Source organism: Erigeron canadensis, chromosome 8, assembly GCF_010389155.1.
Source record: "Erigeron canadensis isolate Cc75 chromosome 8, C_canadensis_v1, whole genome shotgun sequence".
Taxonomy (NCBI): domain Eukaryota; kingdom Viridiplantae; phylum Streptophyta; class Magnoliopsida; order Asterales; family Asteraceae; genus Erigeron; species Erigeron canadensis.
The window spans coordinates 40,805,888-40,826,946 of NC_057768.1; the positions used below are offsets into that span (position 1 = coordinate 40,805,888).

The 21,059-nt window shown below is 34.1% G+C and overlaps 4 protein-coding genes across 6 annotated transcripts; 3 read left to right on the plus strand and 1 right to left on the minus strand.

Annotated features, from left to right (window-relative positions):
* The first annotated feature begins 1,390 nt into the window (after positions 1-1,390).
* LOC122578449 (ubiquitin-like-specific protease 1D) lies at positions 1,391-8,067 on the plus strand. 2 transcript variants are annotated; one of them, XM_043750419.1, is made up of 14 exons: positions 1,391-1,800; positions 3,433-3,484; positions 4,056-4,141; positions 4,241-4,461; positions 4,671-4,719; positions 5,962-6,029; positions 6,124-6,156; positions 6,274-6,369; positions 6,466-6,553; positions 6,637-6,734; positions 6,914-7,036; positions 7,267-7,375; positions 7,465-7,572; positions 7,679-8,067. In XM_043750419.1, exons 1-14 carry the CDS (start codon positions 1,453-1,455, stop codon positions 7,793-7,795), a joined length of 1,596 nt encoding a protein of 531 aa, XP_043606354.1. In that variant the 5' UTR covers positions 1,391-1,452; the 3' UTR covers positions 7,796-8,067. The 2 variants fall into 2 exon arrangements, with proteins under 2 accessions (XP_043606354.1, XP_043606355.1); XM_043750420.1 differs by having other exon boundaries at positions 4,244-4,461.
* Positions 8,068-10,369: 2,302 nt separating this feature from the next.
* On the plus strand, positions 10,370-10,977 carry LOC122610845 (dual specificity protein kinase shkA-like). Its single transcript, XM_043783802.1, has 3 exons — positions 10,370-10,420; positions 10,534-10,638; positions 10,762-10,977. Exons 1-3 carry the CDS (start codon positions 10,370-10,372, stop codon positions 10,975-10,977), a joined length of 372 nt encoding a protein of 123 aa, XP_043639737.1.
* Positions 10,978-11,564: 587 nt separating this feature from the next.
* On the plus strand, positions 11,565-12,395 carry LOC122610846. The gene is made up of 2 exons (XM_043783803.1): positions 11,565-12,173; positions 12,273-12,395. The coding sequence occupies exons 1-2, from the start codon at positions 11,565-11,567 to the stop codon at positions 12,393-12,395; spliced, it is 732 nt and encodes a 243-aa protein (XP_043639738.1).
* Positions 12,396-15,898: 3,503 nt separating this feature from the next.
* On the minus strand, positions 15,899-19,483 carry LOC122579324 (pre-mRNA-processing factor 17). Of its 2 annotated transcripts, XM_043751477.1 has the most exons (2): positions 17,653-19,467; positions 15,899-16,166 (listed from the first exon to the last, which is right to left on the minus strand). In XM_043751477.1, the coding sequence occupies exons 1-2, from the start codon at positions 19,386-19,388 to the stop codon at positions 16,160-16,162; spliced, it is 1,743 nt and encodes a 580-aa protein (XP_043607412.1). In that variant the 5' UTR covers positions 19,389-19,467; the 3' UTR covers positions 15,899-16,159. The 2 variants fall into 2 exon arrangements, with proteins under 2 accessions (XP_043607412.1, XP_043607413.1); XM_043751478.1 differs by lacking the exon at positions 15,899-16,166 and having other exon boundaries at positions 17,649-19,483.
* Between the last annotated feature and the right edge of the window lie 1,576 nt (positions 19,484-21,059).

Sequence of the window (21,059 nt, forward strand, 5' to 3'; positions counted from 1 at the left end):
GACGATCTAGTCAAACTCAAAGTCTTATTTGCATTGCCAAGTCATATGAGAATACCTTTATGTGAATGAAATCATGAATCATGACTTTTGGAGCATCTTTTGTCTAAAGCCTTTTCGTATGTTAAGGAAACTTAGTAATATTAGCTTAGTGTTGGGTGATTAGGGGCAGAGGTGCAGTTCCAATTTGTTAAAATTTAGCAAAAAAAATATCCACTAACAACTTGTCATGCGGCAATGTAAAACTTTGTCAAATTGGAGCCAATTTGAGCCGGTATAAATGGTGTAGTGCCGATTGAAGCCAATTTGCCAATGTCCCCACTTTATATCGCTAAAGGGTAGGGTAAGGGACTGAAAGTGTAAATATTTTGAATTCAAACGTTACAGGGACTAATGGTGTAAATATTTTGAATTTTGAACGTTGGAGGAGCGTCTTTGTAATCTACCTATAAATACTGGCACCTTATAAAAGATTTCAGATCAAAACTCAAACTTCTATATATCTGAAATGACTTATTCATCAAATGCCCCTAACCGAAAACCATTTCACCTGTTTCTAACTAGTTATCACAATATTCTTCTACACTATATTGAAGGGTCTGTCCCCTTTCAATTAAATCCCTTTCTGCCACAAATTTATGTCAAAACATGGAGATCAAAGAAGAAGAAGGCAAAGGTTGCAAAAGGAAGAACCCAAAGCTCAAGGCACCATGTCTCCGGAGACAGCATGATGAACTTCAACCAACAACCAAGCTCCAATCACACAAGGTTCTGGTTTTAAATGATTATTATATAATTATAATTAATCCATTTTAAAAATACATACATTTCGTTTATAGGACTAATAACTCACAAACATACATATATATTTATAAACTTTTCTGAGTGAACTATTTACATGCGTATAGTAGCATTTTTCGGATGAACATTTGATTTAGATAAATAAAATCGAATTAGAGGTAAAGGGTATTAAAGTATGACTCAGATATTAAAATCGAATAAGCGAATAATAAAGTCATTACTATTTGTAAAAGCATAAAATTGTGACTGATATTATATGTTATTTTATTGTTTGTTAATAATATTTTATAAAATACTCCAAACAAACATTATACAATTTATATAGTTACAAAAAATTAAGATCCTATTTATACAATTTAGGTATTAATGAACTTAATAAAAAATAATTATTTTATAAAGTAAATAAAAATGTTTGTTTTGTAACTTAATAAATAGAAAACAGAAAACAATTGTATTGTTTATTTAATAAACATAGGCCATAGACATGATAATCTGTTATTAAGTGGAGTAATTAGTTGTTAAAAAAAAAAGTACTCGTAGTAATTAGTCAATTTGCGAAGTCCAAACAAACACCTCTCTTTCAATTAGATTAGCCCCCTTTCACTCCAAAATCCCCATTCTTTCTGCAACACCACCACACACACTTATATAAAAATGGAAATCGACGATGATAACGGCACAAATACAAAGAAGAATCCGGGATACGTAGATTTGAACTGCCTATCTACCACATCTTCCGACGATGATCGGCCACCGGAACTCATCATCGTAAAATCTAGTAACAAGTCCGACGGTGAAGTACACGCGCCGCCGCAAGAGGATGAAAAAGATGATTTTGAATTAATGACCAAAACTGACCATGAACTTAACCAGACTTTAGCTCGGCTGATAAATACTCGAGCGTTAAGTAAAACGTTGCCTGATAAAGGAGAAAAGCTCATGGCGAATATCCGGCGACACCAAAGCGAACTCGAAAAACGAAATAAACTTAAGTTGGAAAAGGTTAAATATAATTTATATTTATATACTACAATGTGTGTGTGTGTGTGTTATATATAGATTGGCATTGCATATATTGATGATCATGCTTGTTCAAATATTAGGAATTTCGTTTTCGGTTTCGGTGCTTGGCCTAGCTTTTTCAGAAGAACTTAAGCATATTGTTAGGTTATTCGTTATTTCGCTTATGCTTTAGTATAGCACAATGAGATAGTTTTTAGATGGCTTAAGTTGTTTGTTAAGAACAGTGCTTATTAATAGCTTTAGCTAGACACAATAAGCTAAAAATTTCTCTAAAATAGATAGACCAAATGTCCGATAAGTGTTATTCATCGTTAATCAAAAGTCTCTTGTATATATCCAACTTAGAATGTTTCAGGGTGTATTCAACTTTTAGTTGTTCTTATTCTATGTATCTGGTAATCTTTTTAGTGACTTGTCATGTTAGCCAGATAGCAACATTTGAGAGTTGGATACACACAATACAAGCGTTCTAAGTTGCATACATACAGTACCATTTAGACTAGAATTGACTACATTTTCAAACAATAATCTCTTGGATTTTCCATGTGTATTTGATTGGAATGTCACCTTGAATATTTGTGCTTGATGTTTTTGGGGCTTTAGTGTACAAAAGTGTATCTACGTCGCCCCGTTCTTTTACTGTATGTATTCAACTTTAGAACTTGCCTTTGTATGTACAGAACTTTCAGTTTATTGCTGACATGGTAGCTAGATAAGTTTTCCTGTTGTGCTGTGTCTCCAGTTTACAAGCAACAAGGGGTCAGACATGTACATTGGTTGATAAGTTTGATACACAGGATATACCACCTGGAAGTTGGATAAATTCAAAAGAAAATGAATGACAAGTTTGATACATATTTGTGCATTTAGTTTTTGTTTTAAATCCATAGATCAGAGGTAGCGGGTTTAAAGTTTGTTACATTAAAAAGTAAAAATTAAAATTTCATACAAAGACAATTTGGTGAAATCTAGTAAGCAAAGGCGGAACTTCATAGGGGCAGGGAGGGGTCATGGCCCTCCCAAAATGTCCCGTGCTTAACATATATATACTAGTTTCTAAGAAAATGAAACAAAGTTCTATCCAGCTCAAGTAGTTAAGTCCCTGTTTTACAAGGCTCACTTTGTTTATTTGGCAGAGGTTCGAGACTCTGTGCCTTCTTTTTGCTATCCCTTTTACCAATTTCATGAATATATTTAGTAATACTAAACCACTCTCTTTCATTAATAGTTTTTTTTTTTTCAATATTAAACCACCAAATACATGATGATAGATTATACTTAACATTATTTATAAGTTATAACTAAGAAATATATAACTAACTAGTTTAGTGTGTAGTATATGTTTATTTATACACATCTAAAACTAAATACATGATATGAATAACACATTAACATTGTCTCCATTTTAAAAAAAATTACACATTAACATCAAAATTTATGTTGACCCCTCCAAAAAAATTTCAAGTTCCGCCACTGAGTAGTAAGCTACATTTTGGAACAGTTTCACCTAATAGTTTTTAGAACGGGCATCAGTATATAGTATAGGTGTTTTGATGATGTATTTTTATGTGATTTAGTATTTGACTTTTTTTTATGGTGTTATCTTAACAGGCTGAAAATGGATGTGAGGAGATGATACAACTTTCTGATCATAGTGATGACAGTAAGATTAATTGTTAGCATTTCTATTTATGTTAACGTGTGTTCACGTATCTCATGCCTATGAACCTTTGGTAATAGAAGATGACTTAAAAGACTTCGAACACATTAATTCCTATGCCTGTTTCTTTGTAGAGTCTTAGCCTTCCCCAAATGATCATACTCATGAGAACCGATAGTGTATCTTGAAAAGAAAACCTCTTAGGGTTGTGGTTCATTGGCAAGGACTTGTGCCTCTCAATGTAGAGGTCACAAGATCTATCCTTTGCATAAACCTCCTAGTGGCCACGGAGGCTCACTTGCTATGACAGTGGGCTCTCTAAGCTAGTTACCTTGGGAGTGGGATCTACCAAGCTTGTAAGAGGCCAAAAAGAAAAAGAATAGGATACAAAAGTACAATGTTGTTGCAGTTTCTTTTATTGGGTTGCGGTTTATATCAAAATAACAATTGTCGGTGTTTGCCAATGTTGGGATCATGACATGCAAGTTAAGACAGATGCACACAAATCATTGATTTGGAAGTATATCTTCTATTTGTATACGTGCATGCAATTGTCTGAATTGTCTATATGTAGGTGCTTCGTGTGGCGAAAAGAAAAGTGATCGGAAATCTTCATCTTCAAAGTTTGCCAAACGTCTTCTGCAAAATATGGGGGAAGAAGTATGATTCTCTACTATGCTTGAATCATTTGCTTTCCCTTTTTCTTCTGGTTCTTTGTGAAGGAGAGAGTACACACATTTGTATTTGTTTATTTATTAGCAGAAAGATTCTAGGACTGTCAATGCATTTGAAAAAGAGTTGTCTTACGTCAATCCTTGTAAAGGGCGAAAACCGAAGCCTATAAATGAGAATTTGGATAAGGAAAGAACCAAAACAGGATTACTTTCAAAACTCCCGAAGACTCCTTTAGTGGATTGTGAGAATCAATTTATCTTCGATGATGATAAAAAAGATGGCGATTCTACTACTTCTTTCTCAGAGTAAGAAAGTTATCTTCACACGATTTTTATATGATATGTTCTTGTGATCTCGCTAATATGATCTTGAACTTATTCAAGAAGTTTTTTTTCCGTCCTTCATTACCTGCTTATTTATAGTTTATTTGCAAAACAATGCTATCTCCTTGTGTTCAATCTAATAGAAATATGATGTCGTTATTCATCTTTAAGTTAATCTGTTTCTTTGGCAGACCAAACTCTCCTCAAGATCCACCTACAAGAGTTTTGAGGCCTAGACATGTAAGTAATTTTCATTGTATATTCATGCGGTAGTCACTTTTTCTTTTCTGCTCTGATTGCTTATTTATTCATATTTTCTTTCTTTCTCTCACAATTAATAGATTAGTTGATCTATCCTTCGTATTCTTTTGGCTTCAAACTATTTGGATTGAAATAATCTATTGGAGAAGCATGCTATAGATAAGTTTGTAAACTCTACAAATGATGTTAGCCTTTAGACTCAAACCTTACTATGTTTATTCTGTTCATTATATGTTCTTTTGGTCCTAAGTTTTTTATTTGAAGATCATACAATTTGAGGCTCCTATAGTTCTGGCTGCCCTTGGGAATTATCATCAACACCTTATAAAAATTAGAAGTGTTAAACTTTGAACATTCTCAGGTCCACCTTTCTTTAGGTTGAGTGGCGTGCACCTAATCTTGCTAATATCTTAGATCATGGGACAACTCTCCATATATTCTAAGCGTTACCAACGCAGCACCATATATCATAAAACCAAATCGCCTTTATTAACTAATTAGTCAAATCAAAGATGGCCCTAAAACCAAAAGATATATTTACGTAATGTCCATGGTTTTGCTCAACCTTCAAATTTTCTGGTATCTCGGGTCGACCTTTCTTTAGGTTAAGTAAAGTACACCTAATCTTGCTAATATCTCAGATCGCGGGCCAACACTCCATACATCCTAAGCGTCGCTAACACACCACCATATATAATAAAAGTATAAAACCAATCTGCCTTTATTAATTAGCCAATTTAAAAAAGGCCTTATGACCAAAAGTTATTTGTTGATAGTGTCCACGGTTTTGCTCAACCTTAAAATTATGTAATATCTCAAACCTGATCTCATATGCGTTTCAGCCAAATAAGGGGTTTAAATTTAGGTTGGCAGTTTTAACCTCAGTTTGTTGCTAACCTTCGGCTTGGTCAGAGGTCAGAGCTTGGGGATTTCAAAGTGTTATTGGTGTCCACAGCGTTTGTCAAGCTACCTTCACGGAGTTATGCATTTTTGCTACTACATTGCATTAACATATTGTTTTAAAACTTAGATTATGCTATAGCTGCTGCATTCTTTGAAGTTTTAAATGTCAGTTCACTGTTTATCACTTCAAAGCAAATATGTTGGTCACTCTCATGGAAACAATGACTAGTAACTTACATGCAATTATCCAATGTATATGGGGTAGAAATATTAGGATTTATCTACTTTTAACCTCGGGTACTGTTCTCTCTTCAATAGAAACGGAATCATCATTTACTGGATGAGGAGATTGAGACTACACAATATGTGGAACCATTGGATCCATGGTAACCAATTCTTTCTTTTTTTTCCCCCATTTATTTTCTTATGTTAAATGACTTAAAAGAAAGTATGTATAATTCATTATTATAAAAATTGCAGCATGAAAAATGTTAAAGTCTACTACCCATCAAGGTACACAATGTCTTCTCAGTAATTTTAGATGATTTACAACTCTTGTAATTCTTTATGTACTACAGATTCACCCCTTTTTTTGGTCTCCTTCCCGGATATACAATTGTGAGTATACAGGGATGACGTTGATGCAGTCGAAGTTAATTACACTGACATGGCATGTCTTGATCCCGAAGCATGTCTTTCATCCACTATCATGAATTTCTATATACGGTTAGTGATTTCTATTCAACAGTTCGATGCACTTTGTCATTCTTTCTGAGACCCCGATAAAATTTATTTGATAGCACTTTTCTTCTTCTTAAATAGATACCTTCAGCAGCCAACATCTTCGTCTGATGGTGCAACATCTAGTTATCATTTCTTTAACACATATTTTTATAACAAGCTAGATAAGGTATATTATTTCCAATTTGCTGGTTTAAATTAACCTTCTTGTAATTTTTGATTAACTTATTCTTTTTTTTTTTTTTTTTTCAGCTAAACTACAAGGAAGATGCGTTTCGCAAGTTCAGAAAGTGGTGGAAAGGTGTCAGTATTTTGGAGAAAGCATACATACTTCTCCCCATACATGAAAAGTAAGTTGTTAATTTCGTATGAAGTATTCATAATTCCCAGCATTCTTATAATGCTACTTCAGTACTTTATGTTTATGTATTAAGAGGAAGGATAGCATATAAAAATTGCCCATCAATGTCTACACACCTGTGTATAGTTACCATTATTTTGATATTTTCTATTAAATATAATTATGCAGTGCTCATTGGAGCTTGGTGATAATATGTCTCCCTAACAAGGAAGATGAACTTGGGCCAATGTTGCTTCATTTGGACTCACTTGGACTGCACAATAGTTTATCGCTATTTGATAACATTAAAAGGTATAATATATAATGCTTGACTAAATTACATGAACATATATATATATATATATATATCATCCAAATATCCAATGACTCAATGGAACATATGCCGACAGGAGTTTTGAACCATAACATATGCTTTTCGTACAGTATTTAGTTCCAACGTACATCTTGAGAATATATATGACGAAGATATGTTGTTACAATATTCATTTAAATTGTTGCTTCTAACTTTATCTTCATTGTAGATTTTTGAGGGAAGAGTGGGAATACCTAAGAAATCCAAAAACTGCTTCTACAAGTACAGATGGAATTTGGGAAGTTTTTGATCGTAAAGTGGACCAGAAAAGGGTTGTGGTAAACATCTTTATCGTTTGTGATAAGTTTGATAGTTTGTTGAATGAATATCTTGTAAATCTAACTTCATGATATCATTTTATAATCAGGTTCCACAGCAGAAGAATGATTATGATTGTGGGCTGTTTGTTTTGTTTTATATGGAACGTTTCATCAAAGAAGCTCCTGAGAGACTACGGAAAAAAGATTTAAGAATGGTACATGCCTTGTTCTTTCTCCATCATGTTGTTTTTATTTCAAGTTTACTTGCCAATAATTACAACTCACTTGCTAATGGTTGTATCTCTATTTTCACAATATTAGTTTGGAAAACAATGGTTTCTCCCTGAAGAAGCATCTAACTTGAGAGGAAGAATTCGTAATCTACTTGTAGAAGAGTTCAAGAAAGCCAAAGAGACGGAATCCACATCATCTCCCTAGTGCCTGGCACAATTCTAGTTTTGGTAAATCATGATAGGTTTAGTTTACGAAACATTATGGTAAAAGTTGCTTCTTTTAGATGTAAATTTTGTTTCCAAAAGGCCATATGTATATACATTTGTATAGGAAGGCTTAAAAGCAGCAACTGCTAAAAGAGAAGTAATGAGATCTGTTAGAGTTGCCCCATGTTTCCCAAAATATAAATGATGCATGCTATATTGCTATATCATGTTCCTTCCGTCCCATATAATGGATTCACATTACTAATACTATTTTTATTTGTCTCGAATAATTGTCGCAATTTAAGGTCTAAACAATAAAAAAAAGTTTCCAAAAGATTATATATATTACAAGGCATAATTGTCGGTGTATGAGGAGGGGTACTGTAGCGAGTATTGTAGCTACAAGATTATTTGATCCTATGGCATGACAAATTGACAATGACCTTTTTATACCTATTTGTTACTTTCATAGTAAACAATTGTGAGGTGGAGGAAGTAAAATGTCTTCATTTAACTTGGTTACTACTCACTAAATGATGAGAATGTTCGAACCCTCATTTTGCTTCCAGATCAGATAAAAACATAAGTTTAAATAAATTTGTAAAATTAGCACTTTTATATCCACAATATGTATAAATTGTCTGATAGGTTGATGCAATATTTTATTTTTGTTGAATAAAAAGCTAGATTTACACGTATAATACAAATACATTTTTTTGTTGGTAATGGAATACCTCGGTAATTTTATATACAAATACATTATCAATAACACAAAATGTAACTGCAATATGCATCAATAAAATACTAGTGATTTTGAAGAATTTTGGTGCATCAAAATGTTACGTAACACTTCGATTGTGATAGTAATGTCTGAAGAATGTTGACTTTGGGGATTCATCCATTAGTCTCACTTTTAATATTTGTGAGTCTCACTTTTAATATTATATTTGTGAGAGTAAATTAGTAAAGAGATTTTTTGAAAGTCTTAAAACTCCTAGGCTTTCATGCGTTTGGGTGGATTGATGGTGGTGGGAGTGTCCTGATTTTGTAAAATTTTGACATGTGCGATATTTATCTTAGAAAAGCAAATTGATATATGTAATTAATTAGTATTATCATTTTAGTAGTGTTTTGGGCCTATTAACTCGCAGAATTATCTACCATATTAAACCGATATGAAGTTTACATATATTTAAAATTTAAAGATAAACAAAATAAGAAGATAAACTTTAGGATAATCTTTTAATTGGAATTTTAAGTTATGGCATTCTAATCCGTTTATTACATCTTGTACAATTCGATCTAATTCTAATTCTATTCTAATTTTAAGTACAAACAAATTCCAATATTATAAGTACTCGTAGTATGTTACGAAATATTAGCCTATTAATTTCTCATTCTATAGATATACACGTTTCTAAATTAAATTAAAAATACAAAATAAATAGAAAATGATGATATATCTTTTGTATAGTAACTGTTAAACTAATTTTAAGTTATGGTATTATAATTCGTTTAGGACTAGTATTTATCTAATGTTTATATATATCTTCGTACTTGAGTACTCATGTGCGATTATTAATAATTCGAAAAAACCTTCGTGCAATTAGCAATGAATATCATGCAAGAATCACATGAAGTCATCGACGGAGTGAAGGCTCAACGACGAACCACTAAAAACAAACAATTATTTCGTACTCGTTCTTTAAAAAGTTGTCAATATGAATATGATCCGTTTGTTATTAATGACGGAGACATATTTGAAGAAAAAAAGAAACAACAACAATGGTGCAACACAATCAATCCAAGTAACATTGTTCTTTGCAAATTTTTCGCTCGTGGAGCGTTTGGTGCCGTTCATAAAGCACTCTATAATGGAAAGATTGTTGCTGGTAAAATATATAATGTGGATTATATGTTTTGTGTTATGGTTTTGTGTTTTAATTAACTTGTTTTGTTTATTCAGTGAAAATTCTTAATTTGAGAAGGATTAGTAGCAAGAATACAAAAGATGAAAAGGAGGCCATTAAGAATGACTTCATAAGAGAGGCTGGGCTATGGAAGAATCTTGATCATCCAAATATAACTAAGGTATATTACATAATAATGTAAATCCTTATGGTTGATTACTTAATCTTGTATGTGTAACACTTTCAGATGATCGGAACGACTACAATATTATTGGGACAGAAGAACAAGCAATCCAGCTTGTGTATGGTGTCCGAATATGTAAAAGAAGGCACGCTAAGATCATATCTATCCAAGAACAGGAAAAAGAAGCTTCCATTGAAAATCGTCGCTCAACTTGCAACTGATATCGCTAAAGGGTAGGCAATTACCAGCACCGGCCTTAAGTACATGTTAAGCCTTTTAGATTAAATCACAAGTTTTGTGAATAAAACACAACACTAATTAGTTAATGAACCAATGATTTGATTTATATAGTTTAAGCTACCTTCATTCCAAGAAGATAATTCATCGTGACGTGAAGCCAAGCAACTTGCTTATCACCAAGGATCGTACAGTCAAGCTGGCTGACTTTGGATTGTCGATTTTGGAACCGTTAGATCTTATGCGGGTGAGTGCTGGTCACGCCGGGACTCTTGGGTATATGGCTCCTGAGGTAAATATAATTAATAATCTTATACTATAACTCGATAATTAGCTAGTACAAAGATGTCATTTGGATTTCAGAGGTCTAACTATAACAAATTTGGCATGATTATATATATATAGGTTGAATGGGGAAAGCCATACGGGACTAAATCCGATGTGTATGCATTTGGGATATGCTTGTGGGAGATATATTGTTGCGACAACATATCGGACCATCTATTCAAAGTAAGTTGTTTTTTTTTTATTCTTTTGCAACCTGAATGTATGTATATATATATATTACTATCTGGCCATGTGTTGATTGGTTGTATCTAATATCTTTTTGGAATGATGTCTTTTTGATTATAGACAAAACCAACCATACCGGCAGATTGTCCAAAATCCCTAGCTCAATTAATAGAACGGTGTTGGGATACTGACCCAAAGAAGAGGCCGGCAATGAAAGACGTGGTTGTTGAGTTGGAAGAAATGGTGAAATCCGAAGAGTGGAAAACGTCGCCAGAAGATGAACATAGCACCGGCGGTTTTGGTTGCTTTGGGCCGTTATTCAAGAATGGAGGATAGCAGCACATGCTTTGTTAAATGTACAACTTAGAAATCATTTACTTGAAGGAAATTAAATACACTTACGTATAATTAAGAGGCACAATTTTTGCAAGTAACTTATTGTAATACGGAGTAGTATAGAAAAGCTTGTCTTTCATACCCAATGCTCTAAGTAGTCTATTACTATCTTCCAAATTTATAAAGTTTTTTACACGAGGAATATGTATACTAGTGGACTCATCCCTTGAGAGCATTCACAACGGATTCGTCCTTGTTCGTCCATGCCACGTTCTTGACCGAGGGACGAGCGTACACGGTTAGGTGTAGCTCATCTCGGTGCTCGTTCTCAGTTGTTCATCCCCCCGGAAACGAACGCTCCTCTCGTTTTTTTTTCTTTTTTTTTTGGCCAATGACTAGTATTTTCAAGTTTTTCAAAAATGTTACACTATCAGTCCCTAAAACGGCCATTTCCGAATTTTATACCCATTTTCAGTTTTGGTCCCTCTTTATCACTTATATATAGAACTCTTTACATCTATAGTTTTTATAAACAAAAAACACACTTTTATAAACATAAAACACAATTTCATATATTTAAAATCATCATGTCTTTTTCAGTTCCGTCAAGTGCTAACACATACACACGACAAGAGTTATTTGGGAACGACTCCGACGATGAAGAACTTATCACTATAATGGGTGATTTTATCGTTTTGCTCGAAAATGGGGACTCTTCAACCCCTCTTACTCGTGTTTATATCCCAAGAGATCGACTTGGTGCAGGGAATCAGTTGATAAATGATTACTTTGTCGAAAACTCAAAGTACCCGCCACACTTCTTTAGGCAGCGTTTTCGCATGCGAAAAGAGCTATTCATGCGTATAGCTAACGATATCGCTTCTTTCTCCCCAGTTGGTGATGAGCATGTGCCTCCTCATTTTGTTGAGTTTCGAAACCAGCGTGTAGATGCACGGGGTAACCTCGGTTTTTTTACAATACATCTGCGATACGTCACACTTGATGAGTATCTACAAATGGGTGAACAAACTTCCAGAGACGCGCTTGATGCTTTTTGTAAGTGTGTGTTTGACCTTTACAGGGAAGAGTACTTACGAAGATCAACAACAGATGATATACAACGTATCTACCAGGGATGCTTGGGAGCATCGACTGTATGCATTGGCCCTGGAAAAGGTGTCCAAAAGCATGGCAAGGTCAGTTCACTCGAGGTGATAAAGGGGTACCAACCATCATGCTTGAAGCGGTAGCATCGTACGATTTATGGATTTGGCATGCATTTTTTGGAATGGCAGGTTCGAACAAATGACATAAACGTACTCAATCAATCACATTTGTTTAGGGAAATCGTTGAGGATACGGCTCCGGATACTTCATTTATAGTTAACGGAACCGAGTATAGAAGGGGTATTATCTAGCCGACGGTATTTATCCTGAGTGGGCGACATTTGTCAAGGCTTTTTCATGCCCACAAGACCTGAAGAAGAAAAAATTCAAGAAGTATCAAGAAAGTGCGCGAAAAGATGTGGAACAAGCATTTGGAGTTCTCCAAGGTCGTTGGGCAATCCTTACACACCCCTCAAGGTCGTTCAGTGTCAACAAGATTCGTCGAACCATGTATACTTGTGTCATATTGCATAACATGATCGTTGAGGATTCGGGTCATGCAATAACCTCATATGATCTAGAAATCCTAGCTGAGCCCCCCCCCCCCCCCCCGTGTACCTGTTCGTACCTTCCGAGAGAGGATGGCGGTCCACGCACGGACCAATAAGGAGCTTCGAGACTGAGGGGTTCACCACGGTCTTCGTCATGATCTTGTCGAGCATATTTGGCTTCTCTCGTGATCCGTTGTTTGTCTTAATAATAATAAATTATGAAACTATGTTGTTGTTTTTAATTAGTTGTGTGTTTTTTATTTAATGAAATTGTGAACTAGTATTGTATTGTATGGTCTTTTATTTAATGAAATTTTTAAGCGTGTTTTTATTAAATTATTGAAGTTGTATAAGTTAGAGGGTTAAAAGTGTATAATTAAATACATGGTAGAATATTGGGTTGAAAATGTAAAGTTAAAAAAATGATGGGTCCTAGACTAGTCCATGGGTTGTGAGTGTTTTGGGGGATTAGTCCTTGGACTAGTGTGGTGCTGACAGGGACTAGTCCCTAGAGGATGAGTGCCTACGACTGTGAATGCTCTAAGGACTAGTCTTGGACCCACCAATTATTTAATTCTACCCTTTTATTATAATAGAAATAATAATAATAATAATAATAATAATAATAATAATAATAAGTTTATTTATGTTAGGGTTAATTTTAAGTTCAGGGTAAGAATTGAAAATTTGACAAAAGGCAAAACGACTAAAGACAAAACATCAAACTTCACCTTCCCCATCTGGCCATCTTCTTCGATTGTGAGCTTTGCCGGCCGGAAAAAGTGAATCCCATTTTTTTTCTTTTTACAGAACACACACAGAGATATGTATTATTTTTATATTATATATATATATGTATGTATATGTATATGTATATAGATGGGAAAGAAAAAGAAAAAAGTACGGAAACTAACTCGTCCCTGGAGGGACGAGCCACCCGCACGAATCAAGGACGAGTCCCACCCAACGGTGTGGACTCGTCCGAGGATGCCGAATGAGCGCGATAACGAGTCCACTTGGTAGCCTCTAACAGAATGTTGAGAGTTAGCTAGTATACGGAATGCATGTTGCGTGTTATAAAAATATGCATATCTAAAGACTAAAATCCAGTAAAGACACTCGCATATATCAAGTTGTGATACAAACGCTGTGGATATACAATTCCAGAGTCTGATGTGTATTCTCTGGTCTAGAGACAAGGTGATTGATCCATATGTAAGGGAATCAATTTGATGGCAGTTTGTTTGATACATTTTTGAAAATGCAAATAAATGCATCTTACCATCCAGTGAAATGGCAACAGGATTCATGAGGCATTGGATCATCAAGGGTTTTTCAACTTAATTATATTCTTAACGATATTTAGTTTATTTTGCAAGAACGAAAACTACCATCGATTAGACGTGTGGTATTCAAGTGAAAAATTAGAAGTAAGAAGGTAAAGTACACAGGATTCACTAACAACACACCAAGGTTGTAAATATCGCTTTTCAATATAGTCTCGGTCGACTACCGATAAGCGATATATCGGGGATATATCGGAGATATATCGGGAATATATCATCTCAGTCGACCACCGATAAGCGATACATCGGGGATATATCGAAGGAGATAACCAACATACTTAACCATGATATCAAACTCATACCTCTAAATTTGAAAAACCATACAACTATGATGGCAGTTTAAGTAAAAATACAAGTTTTATAATCTGTTACTACAGTATGCCTACAGCAACAAAATATATATCATATCATAAGCGTTTGCAGCAAAGACATCATGGTGCCAGAATATAACTCCAAAGGTATTTTTTTTATCCGAATACTCCGTCAACACTTTAGTCCACGCCACTAAGAAAATTGAATGGGCTTAGGCTTCGAAAGGCGCCCACTACCTTCGTAGTTGCCGTTGACGGTAGGAAGCTTTTAAAAGCTTCAAGCTTTTAGCTTTTAAGAAAAAACACTTACTTAATAAATAGTTGTGTTTGGTAAAGAAGAGCTACAAGCTTTTTTGGGGATGAAAAAGCTCGTTTACTTAACGTTAGTGTTGCTAGTGTTTAAAAATGGCTACAAGCTTTTTGTATATTAATTACTTTTATAACTTCACGTGACATCTACGGGTTAAATTGAAGATAAGGTATATTAATTAAAAGAGAAGTGAAGAAGTGAAGCTATTCTAATGAAAAGAGAAGTCTGGAAAGTAAATTGTCAACAAAGTAAAAAAGTCTATATTTCTTATGTGTAGCAATTATAGGTAGATCGACTTTTGTTAATAATAAAATAAAATAATTATAATGTAGTTTAATATAAATAACAGTGACTTGAATTTTTTTCCCCTAATGTATTTTGATACATAAACAAATTGAGTCTTTTAAATGTATTTAAATAAGAAATAACTTATATAATAAATAAATAAATAATAATAATAATAACAATAATTATAATAATAATAATGCAACATATATATAATTATGTTTAATATTAAACACTTTTTATTTATGTCTATTGTTGTCATTTGGCAAATCTATTATAGCCTTCAGCTATTTTGCCAAAAACTTAAATATCTCTAAGCTTCTAACTACTAGCTAACAGCCACAAGCTAACAGTTACTCCGTACTAGCTAGTTTTGCCAAACATTTAATTAGTAGTGCACTTTAATTTCATCCACGCCCTTTTTTAATTGATTGATAATAAAACGTTTATCAGATATTGTTAATTATGCGAATAAATACAAAATGAGTTATAAAAGGTAAAACGTTTATAAAACATTGATAATTGCATGTGAATTCGATCAAGAGTTGTTTCTATTTTTTGTAGTTAACCATTGTTTTTCATTTAATATCATCATTCAAATTCATTTTTTAGGTACCTGAGTTCGAATCTTGCCAAAGACAAACTTAAGATAATAAGGGGATTATGAAGTGATTAAGATTCACTTGGACACTAACCTGGCTAGAAGATTAGTAGGTACCAAATGATACATGTAGTTAAGGGGGTTTCCATCCAATTACTTTTTTTTTTTTAATTCAATCCAATATATACGTAAGTTTTTTATAGCATTGGGTTCTTATATTTGGGAGTAAGAATAATGTGTGGTCAATGATAGGTCCTGTATTGTTCATATATTTGAAAATCGACGACATGGATTAAAAAGTTTAAGGAAATATCAGAGGATATATTGGAGATATATCGGGAATATATCATCTCAGTCGACCACCGATAAGCGATATATTGGTGATATATCGGAGGAGATAACCAACATACTTAAGCATGATATCAAACTCATACCTCTAAATTTGAAAAACCATACAACTTTGATGGCAGTTTAAGTAAAAATACAAGTTTTATAATCTGTTACTACAGTATGCCTACAGCAACAAAATATATATCATATCATAAGCGTTTGCAGCAAAGACATCATGGTGCCAGAATATAACTCTAAAGGTATCCTTTGCCTTTAAAATCCAGCACTACAGTTTCAGTTGTCCAACGAGTGAGAAAGCATGACATTTGCCAGCAACACATTTAGTCCCTGCAAGCCACAAACAACCGAAGAGTTAGATTCTTGTTGGTTATAATGCTCATCATGAAAGTAACAAGAGTGACACAAGCAGAGGCTCAAGAATCCCCACGATAATGGATGGTCAATAAGTAAAATACTGTAAATGTAAGACAAACTGGGAGATTCTAGCACCTTCACATGTCTACCTTACATACTGTTTCTATTCTAATTCGGCAGCTTAGAGCCCTGAAAACTAGCGACGCACACACACACACAAAAACACAAATCTAACTTGGGAGCAATTTGATCACATAGCATTAAAAACAAAAGTCTTGTATTACAACCTCTGCTTAATGCTTGTGAAAGAGTTCCACAAAATCATAGAATGCGTCTAACGATGTTCAAAGATAAGCAATTTAGAATACCAACTTCACCAGAAAACTAAACTAGAAGAGCCTGCAGAAAGACCCTATAAAGACCCACAGTCCAACTATTGTATATCTTCCTATCTATTCCAATTGCACATCTAGGTGTTACTTATTTACACGCTGGATTTGCTAACACACATCCAGTTGTCCTGTGTGGTTTTAAAAGGTAGATATCATAGGTTAAACGATAATGAATTAGAAAATGCCATGCATTATAATTCTTATAGGAATAGGTCATTTATACCATTATGACACATTTAATCAGTCTACCTATACCCTTTCCACAATGTATTTCACAGTTACGATTGTCCTTGTCAGGACACAGTGATACACCATATCTTGCTTTTGATGAAATTTGTTGGCTATGCATAACCTTGCTTATTTTGAATAATATATAAGATGGCAGATGTAAGTTTAGCTAATATCTAATACTATGTGTTCTCTTGTTTTGTATTAGTGCAGATGCGGATAGAAGACACGAGTCGCCTCATCATCATACAAACAGAGAAACTTTTGATCACTAAATTTTTCAAGTAGAGATAGTTAGAAAATATATTTGATTAGATGCTTGCAACATTTAAAAATATATTTGAAGTTGCTATTATGTAGTAATTGAATTATTTAACTTATGTCATTGAATTTCATGCAATATTGTTTTATTTATAGATTATAAATATATAAATCTGATCACTTCCAACACTTATCACACATTCACACAGTCATATTTCATCATGCGCTATTTCATATCAAACACTAAAATGGTAACTATCAATCATTCGAAATGTAATACTTGACAAATAGTAATTATCAATCATTCAGAGTGTGTCTATTCAGAATAACTAACGTTTAACAGACACTAAATTTTTCTTCAGAACTAAGTCCATGCAGCAACTATCATAAAGCGCCTTCGAACTTTTACACTAAATCATTCAGTTTATCAAACAGCCATCCTATATGTAATATCTAATTTTCACCACCAGTTAAGCATTTATGTCCACAGAAACTACTAGCCATATATATGTCAAATTTGAATATTTAATGTTCATAAGTTAACAAGTATAATTAATACACAAGAAAAAGGGTCTTACCAGTATTTAATTAAGCCATCCCATCCACACGTCGCAACTTTACTTTGCTCCAGAGGATGCCATTCAGCACCTATGCACACTCCCTCGTGACACTTGAGTGTTTTAAAGACTTTGGAAGACTTCCAATCCCAAAACCAGCATTTACCCTCGCCATCCCCAGACATGACAAACCGACCATCTGGCGAGAAATTAACTTGACAAGCGTACCCAGCCACGATATGTCCAGCAAAACGTTTTTTCTTGTTTAGCTGAAACCGTTCCCTGGTGCTATATATCAGAATCTGATTATCCAAACTCTGAGCTGCCAACCAATTCCCATTCGGATGAAGCGAAATGGCAGGCATCGAGTGCATATGAGGTTCACTTATATACTTTATAACAACAGGAATACCAAATTCCCATACACGAAGAGACTTATCATCACTAGAAGTAACAAACCTCCTATTATTATCAACAAATGTAATAGTATTCACCGCACCCAAATGCTGATCATACTCCTGCGTAATTTGCCCACTATTCATATCCCACTGAACAATCTTCTTATCACTCATACCCGCCAAAAGAATATTCTGCTTATCATCATCCGGATTCAACTTAACCACATACGGCACCTTCCCGGTGGAAAACGTCGATATCACCTGCCCTGTTTCCGTATCCCAATACTTAATATTCTTATCATACCCCGCAGTCAAAAACTTCGACCCATCATTACAAAACGATATATCCCTAACAGCCTTACTATGCCCCATATAAGTCCTCATACATTTGCCCGAATTATACACATCCCATATCTTCACCTTACTATCCATCCCAGCCGACAACAACAAATGCCCATGTTTGGGAAAAAACCTAATCGCAGACACCCCCTTGGTATGCCCACTCCACGTATGCACCAATCTCTTGGGAATATAGCAATGATCATTACTGGCCTTAGCATCTTTGGGTGGCGCAATCCAGGACCGCCCTTGATAATCCTTGTCTTCTTTCCCATGAAACGTACTCTTTTCCGCAATAACCTCACCTTTGTCCTTATTCCCGTCACGTTCCTCCCCTTTCTTTTTGGCGTACTCTTCCGCATACTTCCTTTGCTCTTCACTCAATTCCCCTTGTAACCCTTCCTTCCTCCCGACCCACGGACTCTTCCTATTCATAGCTAACCACGCATCACTCGCCGGATTCTCGACCTCCTGGTTATCAACATTATCTAAATCTTCAGCATCTCTCTCCAAAGCTTCCTGCCTTTTCTCCAACTTACGTCTCTTTTGTTCGTGTTGCGGGATATTATAAACCGATAACGCATCGGTTTCTTTCAACTTATCCAAATCACCAACATAATTACACCCAGCTGACCCAGACGGATCAGCAGCATATCCGTATTTATAAAAAGTATTATACTGTTCATCAAATACAAATGTATCTATATTAGCATTCTCGACAAACCCTAATTTATGATTACGCATACCTTGAGCTATTCCGTCTTTGGCGTACGGATGTGCCGGTCCTTGAATTGGGGCCCACAGTTGATCGTACGTCGGATTGAAGCCCACCACGTGTTGTGTTGGATCCAAGGGTTTTGTTAGGGTTTTGTTCGCGACGGTTAATGACAGCATCGTGTCGTCCACTTTGGGGGCGGAGGATTTTGGGGCAATTGTTAGACGTGGCGGTGAGGATTCCGGTGATGACGTGTCGGACATGCGGTGGTCGTCGCCGGTATTGTAGGCTTTTAATAGATCCATGGTTGATTTGGGATAATTGGAATGGTGGAAAGAAACCCTAATACTGTATATGTATGTTTTTTATCCGAATACTCCGTCAACACTTTAGTCCACGCCACTAAGAAAATTGAATGGGCTTAGGCTTCGAAAGGCGCACATAGCTGGAAGCTTTAAAAAGCTTCAAGCTTTTAGCTTTTAAGAAAAAGCACTTATTTAATAAATAGTCGTGTTTGGTAAAGAAAAGCTACAAGTTTTTAGGGGATGAAAAAGCTCGTTTACTTAACGTTGGTGTTGCTAGTGTTTAAAAATGGCTACAAGCTTCTTGTATATTAATTACTTTTATAACCTCATGTGATATCTACGGGTTAAATTGAAGATAAGGTATCTTAATGAAAAGAGAAGTGAAGAAGTGAAGGTATTCTAATGAAAAGAGAAGTCTGGAAAGTAAATTGTCAACAAAGTAAAAAAGTCTATATTTCTTATGTGTAGCAATTATAGGTAAATCGATTTTTATTAATAATAAAATAAAATAATTATAATGTAGTTTAATATAAATAACAGTGACTTGGATTTTTTTCCCCTAATGTATTTTGATACATAAACAAATTGAGTCTTTTAAATGTATTTAAATAAGAAATAACTTATATAATAAATAAATAACAATAATTATAATAATAATAATGCAACATATATATAATTATGTTTAATATTAAACACTTTTTATTTATGTCTATTGTTATCATTTTGCAAATCTATTACAACCTTTAACTATTTTGCTAAAAACTTAAATATCTTTAAAAAACTCCGTAATAGCTAGTTTTGCCAAACATTTAATTAGTAGTGCACTTTAATTTCATTCACGCCCTTTTTTAATTGATTGATAATAAAATGTTTATCAGATATTGTTAATTATGCGAATAAATACAAAATGAGTTATGAAAGGTAAAACGTTTATAAAACATTGCTAATTGCATGTGAATTCGATCAAGAGTTGCTTCTATTTTTTGTAGTTAACCATTGTTTTTCATTTAATATCATCATTCAAATTCATTTTTTAGGTACCTGAGTTCGAATCTTGCCAAAGACAAACTTAAGATAATAAGGGGATTATGAAGTGATTAAGATTCACTTGGACACTAACCTGGCTAAAAGATTAGTAGGTACCAAACGATACATGTGATTAGGAGGTTTCCATCCAATTACTTTCTTTTTTTTAAATTCAATCTAATATATACGTAAGTTTTTTATAGCATTGGGTTCTTATATTTGGGAGTAAGAATAATGTGTGGTCAATGATAGGTCCTGTATTGTTCATATATTTGAAAATCGACGACATGGATTAAAAAGTTTAAGGAAAGCTTAGGTAAAGTTGACAGTATCTGAGATAGGTAAAGCAGTGGGAGATTATGTACCTAAGATAGGTAAAGCAGTGGGAGATTATGTACCGAAGATAGGTAAAGCAGTGGGAAATTATATAAAATTCAGGGGATTATGTAAAATTCAAGGATTATGTATATTTATCAAATTCAAAGATTTAATTTGTAATTTTTTTAACATGACAGTACCTAAGATAAGTAAAGCAGCGCAGTACAAATCATTTTCCCAAAAAGTTTCTTTTTCTTTCTTGTAAACTACTCGTACGTAATATGTTTATTACCATTAAAAACCAAAAATTACATACACTTTATCTCC